Source organism: Nelumbo nucifera, chromosome 4 (assembly GCF_055504915.1).
Source record: "Nelumbo nucifera cultivar China Antique chromosome 4, China Antique-T2T, whole genome shotgun sequence".
NCBI lineage: Eukaryota > Viridiplantae > Streptophyta > Magnoliopsida > Proteales > Nelumbonaceae > Nelumbo > Nelumbo nucifera.
The window spans coordinates 28,271,483-28,279,077 of record NC_142652.1 but is presented as its reverse complement, the minus strand read 5'-3'; the positions used below and the strand labels follow the sequence as shown (position 1 = coordinate 28,279,077).

The following is a 7,595-nucleotide window of genomic DNA, read 5'->3' as shown; positions in this document are numbered from 1 at the left end:
TGCCAGCTCAGAATTGATGCCAATATAGGTGAGTATTGGTGTTTAGGTGAAAGTGTTTAAAATTTTGAATTATTGTAATTTACAGTGAAATTCAGAATTCTGAGGTGGGATACAGTCTATTTATCCCTTCTTCTTTTTATCAGTAATCACTATTCAGTACCCTCATTGCCGAGAACATGATCTATTCTTAATTAACAGGCCCAGAACATGATCTATTCTAGTATTCTTAATTAACAAACCGGAACCTAGCCTATACCATCTATTCGAGATAGATGTTCTATCTATCAAATTCCGGTGCATGAACCACTCGGTGACCACTTATTGCCTCGCTTGGATTCCGGTTTTTGTCTTCAATGGGATTTGCTGCGCAATGCCACAATTGTGGTAGGAAAGCACAACATTGTCTTAGGGCTGCTGCGCTTATTTGTGGTGTAAATACGGATGGATGTAATTAAACATTTCAGTCCGCATTTGGATGGAGTGTAATTAAACATTCCAAAATTGATGAAAACAATATAAATATTTACATCGATAATCATACTTGCTAGTTTATAATGGTCCATAACTTTAAACTGATCTATATAATTTTACTTTTATACCGTATTCAAATGCAGCCTAAACAACAAAATGAAATTTGTCATGTTCAACTCCAACTCCACGTACAAAACACAACTTGAGATTTTGGGAACAAAGTTAAACTTTTGTCATCGTTTTCATTTTTGCTTTCTACAAGAATACGTTTTTCTTCATCCATTCCGGATGATCGGATCTTAATTATTATTTTATTACATATGTAGACCGCCTACGTCAGATACTTATTGCAGAGATATTTGTAATGCAAAATTGCAAATATAGTTATGTTCTGGGGGTGGACTGAACTGTAGTAAAACCCCCCTTCTTTTATAAATATCCGTTTGTCATATTTGGATTTTATCGACTCTTGAACGTTTTGATTATGCTGGGTATTTGTACAGTTGGTATGGTCCTCGTTTCGCAAGGCGATGGCTCAAAATTCAACTGCACTCTCCCTCTTGCCTCTGGTCTTTAGGCAGAGTCAAGCCAAACCTAAAGAGACCCACCTCCCCCCTCCCTCTTCTCAATCAATTCATCTGTAATTCCCTTCAGACCTTCATGAGCTTTCCCTCTCCTCATCCTTGGGAGTCGGGATCTAACGTTCCCCATTCAGAGTCTCCTTGCTTCTCTAGATATAACGGTATGTTTTCCTTTTTCTTATTCTTGTTCTTCTCGGTCTTATCGGTAGAAAGGGTTCTTTGCGTTGACCCACGATTCGGAACTTGCAAGCCTCAAATCTGCGGGAACCAGAACATAAGCTATCCATTCTGGATCAATGACACTAAGATACTACCTGATTACTGCGGCTACCCAGGCTTTGAGATTTCCTGCAAGAGCGACAAGCCTATGCTCAAGATCTCTGGGAATGATTATATGATTCAAGAAATCAACAACCAAACCCAATCTGTTAGGGTCACGTACCAAGGGGCTGCAGATGATTATTGTCCATCTCCACTTTATAACGTTAGCCTGGATCGAACTCCCTTCGGATTTGACTACGACCATGCTTATCTCTTCATCTTCTTCAATTGTAGCTCTCTTCTGGATGATGCATACTCACGCTACAGGATAAATTGTACACCCCATGATTACACCTTCTCTCCTTTGACCTTATTTGAGGGGGATCCGGAGTTAAACTCTTCTTACTTGTTCCAAGAATGCGACAAGTCGGTATTGGCACCGGTTGAGAAGGAAATTGGGGATGAAATATTTCAGGGTAAGATGTACCAGGAGATTTTAAATAAGGGGTTTTTGTTGAGATGGAATGCTGCCAACTGTAGTGATTGCTTAGAAAGCGGGGGGCAATGTGGATTTGACTGGAAAGCATACAAGTTCACTTGTCTCTGCCGCGATCGCCCTCGAATGATGAGTTGCCGAGATGGTAAGCCTCTGATCTCTTTCGTTTTGCTAGGTAGACAGACTCTTACATCTATTGCGAGTTCACCTTTTGCTTTCGTCACTCCCTTCGGAGTTCGGAGTAGTAGTTCTACACGTCAATACACTTCTAGGACATGTGTCAAATAGAGGAGCGGCAGTGCCAATATATGAGATGGCAATAGCAAATTAGCAATGCCTTTCCTCACTCGTTCTATTTTATATTCGTTATGATTTTTATTGCTTCTCATTCTTTTCCCCATTTGATCGCTAACTAAAATGGTTTTTGATGATGCGCAATCTGGTCGGTCTTAGTTGTTAATGACCTTGCCTCTGAATCGAGTAGCGGGGACCTGAAATGGAGGAGATGAAGAAGCTCCGGGGAGAACCCGGTGTAAAGGCTCCGAAGCTTAAGTTAGAATCTTTCAAAGGCAAGATAAACCAGATAGCGCAAAGTTTGCATACCTCATCTTTGGGGGTGGAGAGCCTTTTATAACCACCTCGTGCACTCACTCCTAGATTCCTGTCAGGTCGGGAATGATTATTTCCGTGCTTCTGCCAGTTCGGGCGTCATCGCCTCTGCTGGGGCAGAACCGTCACTGTCATAAGGCGGGCTAGTTCGGGCCCCTGCTTTGTGCGACGGGGTTAAAAGGGAGAGTTCGGGCTCCTTGTAGGGAGTCCGATCACTAAGTAGGGAGTTCGGGTCTCTTGCTAGGGAGTTCGAACTCTAGGTAGGGAGCTCGATCACTAAGTAGGGAGTTCGGGCCTCTTGCTAGGGAGTTCGAACTCTAGGTAGGGAGCTCGGCCACTAAGTAGGGAGCTCGGGCACTAAGTAGGGAGCTCGGGCCTCTTGCTAGGGAATTCGAACTCTAGGTAGGGAGCTCGATCACTAAGTAGGGAGTTCGGGCTTCTTGCTAGGGAGTTCGAACTCTAGGTAGGGAGCTCGGCCACTAAGTAGGGAGCTCGGGCACTAAGTAGGGAGCTCAGGCCTCTTGCTAGGGAGTTCGAACTCTAGGTAGGGAGCTCGATCACTAAGTAGGGAGTTCGGGCCTCTTGCTAGGGAGTTCGAACTCTAGGTAGGGAGCTCGGGCCTCTTGCTAGGGAGTTCAAGCTCTAAGTAGGGAGCTCGGGCCTGCTGGTCCCTTCCCTTTGGCGTTTGTACCCTCGGTATGCTGTCTTGAGTGCCGAGCTGCTTGCCTTTTTTGCCACGTGCCGTGATTTGCGAGGTCGGGCCAAATCTTCCTTCATCAGTTTCCATATGAAGAGTTGCCAAGATGGTAAGCCTAAAAAAATAAAGAAATATTATATAAAAAATGTCAAAATTAAAAGAATTAACCTTAAAATTCTAAATATAAAATAAAAAATTTTGAACATTTAACAATTTAAAAAGTAAACAATAAAAAGTAGAGACAATAAAAAAAATTAAAGAGTGAAAACTTCTAACAATGCATAAATAATTCTAATTAGACTTGACAATCGGGTCAGCGGGTTGATCAATGACCCAACCCAACCCAGTTTTTTTCGGGTTGGGTCGAATCGGGTCACTTTCACATTCGGGTAGCTGAATATGAAACCCTGATCCTGTTTTTTCGAGTTGGGTCGGGTCGGGTCAACTTTTTGCCGGGTCTAGTTGCTATTGTCACCCCCTTCGGAGTTGTTGTATAGGTCATCAATACACTAACAACATGCCCTCACTGATAACATGTGTCTAAGGAGCCAAGATCTACTCTTCACAAATGGGCGCTTCATAGGCACATTGACTGTGCATTGGGAACATCTCCCATGAATAATAACTAATAAGTACGGGAGATGTTCCCCAAATGCATGGTAGGATGTGCATATGAGGCGCCAGTTATGAGGAGCAGATCTGGTCTCTTAAGAGGAGTGGCAATGTCAATGAGTGATGAGATCGGATTTGCTCCTCACTGCGTGTCTCACACCAATGTTATAGTACATCACATCTATGCATTAAGAACATCTTCCATGTTTAATGTTATCATTCATTAATGGGGATATGTTTTCAATACACCACTGCAATTAAACCGGATTCAATAAGTGCAAAACCCATTCGAACAACCATTATAGTTTTGCATTGAAAATATCTCCCCATGAAATAAAGCACAGAAGTATAGAGATATTCCCCATGCAAGGATGTTTGAACGGTATTCAAACAGGTTTTATACTGTCTGAAGCCAATGATGTGCTGTGAGGTTGGTCTGAGGTGTATTTTATAAAGATTAAATCCCTATGATAGTAATAGCAATGAAATTGGATTTATTCCTCACCCAATGCACACCTGTGATATGTTGTATGGTTGGTGTGAGGTGAGATTGGATCTGCTCCTCAAAGAGCGCATCCTCAAACTGACCTCACAGCACGTTCACGTGGAACATCTCCCTAATTGTAAATTTTAATTGATGGGGAGATTCTCCAGATGCACCGCTAAAACGTGCTGTGAGGTGCGCTTTGTGAGGTGAAGATCCGAATTCATGTGGCGTGGTCTGGAAGGACTAAATCTCATGATAGCACTAGCAATGAGATCGGATTTGCTCCTCACAGAGCATCACAGGCATGCATTGAGGAGATCTCTCTTACATGGTGTTATCATTTACGGGAAGATGTTCCCAATTCACCCCTGCGATATGCCGTAAGGTTGGTGTATGGCGTGCTTTGTGGGGAGAAGATCCGAACTCAATGGCAATGCCATTCCTTCCTCGTTCTACTTCACATTGGTTACAATTTCTCATTAGTTCTCAAATTTTTTTCTTCATTTAATCGAAAATGGTAGAGCCAAGATAGATTTTGTTTTGTTTTCATTTTATTTTCGGCAGATAAGAAAAGTTGGAGGAGGATTGCATTAGGTATTAGCGCCGCCGGAGTCATAGCCGGGTCCGTCCTTGTAATATGCATCGTCCTTCGCCGGAAAAGCAAAGATATAGATGTTAACAACAGGAAAAATAACGGAGATACAGAGGTAGTCTATTTCAAGAATTATGGATACCTTCATTACCTTGCCCCAAAGAGATACAGATATTCACAGGTCAAGAAAATAACCAACTCCTTCAAAGATAAATTAGGACAAGGAGGCTATGGTTATGTTTACAGAGGGAAGCTATTTGATGGTCAGCTTGTTGCAGTGAAGGTTTTGAGTGAATCCAAAGGCAATGGAGAAGAATTTATTAATGAAGTTGCAAGCATTAGTAGAACCTCTCATGTCAACGTTGTCACTCTCCTGGGTTTCTGCTTTGAGGGGAAAAAACGAGCTCTTATCTACGAGTTCATGCCCAATGGATCTCTTGAAAAGTTTATATATGAAGGGAAGTTTTCACAGGCAAATCGTCATCTTGGGTGGGAAAGACTTCATCAAATTGCAATAGGCATTGCTCGAGGGCTGGAGTACCTACACCGTGGTTGCAACACTCGCATTCTACATTTTGACATAAAGCCACATAACATTCTCCTGGACCAAGACTTCTGCCCGAAGATATCGGATTTCGGCCTTGCTAAACTATGTCCTGATAAGAAAGAAAGTGTCATATCGATGCAGGGTGCTAGAGGGACTGCTGGTTATATTGCACCAGAAGTATTCTCTAGAAACTTTGGAGGAGTCTCGCACAAATCAGATGTCTATAGCTATGGAATGATGGTTCTAGAAATGGTTGGTGGACGGAAGAACATTGACGTGGGTGTTGACAATACTAGCGAAATATATTTCCCCCACTGGATATATAAGCGTCTCGGAATGGATGAGGATCTTGGGTTATGTGGAGATATCACTACTGAAGAAGAAGAAATTGTAAGGAAGATGAGTATAGTAGGTTTGTGGTGTATCCAGATTGATCCTTCAAGTCGGCCTTCAATGAGTAAGGTTGTGGAGATGTTAGAAGGAAGTCTTAATTCCTTGCAGATTCCACCCAAGCCTTTTCTGTCTTCTCCTTCAAGATCAAGATCAAGACCAACCTCACCCGGTGGTTCCCCTGTAATAGAAGAAAGTTGTTCCATGAGGTAAATATTTACTTCTTTTTGGCACCCGGTGGTTTGGCCAGGAATTAATTCCATCCTAAACCAACTTACCTGAATGCAATAATTAATTTGGGGTTCGACCAACTGGGCAAATACAAACCACCTAAAATCAAACGAGTTCCAATGTATTTGTTGGTTTGGTCAATAGTTGTCTTTCTAGGAGGAATTTCCTTGGTTGAATAATCTATCAACCTCTATTTCCAGACTTTAAAGTGAGAACCAACATTAATTCTGAGACATTTGCCTGAGAAAGTTCAAAAGAACAAAAGATCAGATTTGATCCTATTTATTTAAGTTGGATTGGAATATAAAATAGGATTGAGTGGATCTAAAAGTGTGATCTGTTTATTGATTGGATTGTATTTGTGTATTGCTTGAATATAGACCCTTGTTAGGATTTTAATTTAATATCCTCTAGGATTAAGTGGAATTTGGGAATTAGATAAGCCTGCTTTTGTCTGTTCACAGTATAGATTCTTATTTCATTTTTAATTTGATAGATTTATGCTAGTTTTTTTAACAAAATACTAGTATTTGATAGATTTAAGGTTTAATGAATTTTGAACTGAGCCAGTTTTTGTTTTCAACGAAATACTAGTATTTCATTACTATTTGTCTATTTCAAGGAGAATACAAAAGATGTTCTTCGGTACATATTATATTTTAATTTACACATTAAAACATGCTTTCCATACTAGCCTATGAGCCATACTATTCAAGGCAAGGTTCAAAATATCGATATACCTGATATGCCGGTATGGGCATATTGGATGAATCGATACAGCTTTTTAGTGCTTTTTTTTTTTTTTTGCAACTGGTTCAGGGGAGTCGGTTTAGGCCTCCTCCACACCCTGAACCAGTCAGACCCCCGATACACCCACTGTAGGGGCGTATCTGAGGGGTCCCGGAACGATACATATCGGCCGATACGGGCTGATACGTGTCGATACTTTGAACTTTGATTCAAGGTTCTACTAACATAAACAAATTTGACTTCTTCCAACTTCTGCACCATAATATGTACATCTTCCAAAAGAAAATGATCTCTCCAGCTAAGAAACTTTATCCGACAAGATAACTTCCGGTTCCATATAAGCTGTTGGCCTCTGCAAAAGAGGCAACTTCTTTGTCTCCTCTGTTGATCAGGATGACAAGATGATTTGGGCCTACTCAAAATGGTGCTTACACCGTTAAATCTGGTTATCACCTGGCTTGGAAATTGGAGCAAGACCGAAGATCAGCACGACAACATCCCAGACGCCATTCTAATCAAACTATATGGAAGCTTTTTTGGAATCTGAATGTCCCAAACAAAGTTAAAAATTTTATTTTGGTCCCATTGCTCCAATACCATTGCAGTTAATTAACCAGAGGTTCGTTTAGAAGAACATCATCTTACAACACAATGCCTGAATTCAGTGTGATGGAGAAGTTGAAGATTGTTGCCACATTTTCCTCAAATACGCCTTCGTGCAGTCACTGGCTAGCCAGTCCATTGGTCTTCTGCTTAGGAGAAACATAGTACCAATTCATCTTTGAATGGGTGAAAGACTAGTGGTTCCAAGAAGACCGATATCCTCTGTATTAAATGTTAGTTGTTTTCTTGCAAGGTTGCTCCAGCTTTT

At 41.3% G+C, this 7,595-nt stretch overlaps 1 protein-coding gene across 1 annotated transcript; it reads left to right on the top strand.

The window, feature by feature from the left end:
• The first annotated feature begins 667 nt into the window (after positions 1 to 667).
• Positions 668 to 6,380, top strand: LOC104613278 (LEAF RUST 10 DISEASE-RESISTANCE LOCUS RECEPTOR-LIKE PROTEIN KINASE-like 2.1). The gene is made up of 2 exons (XM_010281024.3): positions 668 to 1,954; positions 4,779 to 6,380. The coding sequence occupies exons 1-2, from the start codon at positions 1,132 to 1,134 to the stop codon at positions 5,954 to 5,956; spliced, it is 2,001 nt and encodes a 666-aa protein (XP_010279326.1). The 5' UTR covers positions 668 to 1,131; the 3' UTR covers positions 5,957 to 6,380.
• The last annotated feature ends 1,215 nt before the right edge of the window (positions 6,381 to 7,595 follow it).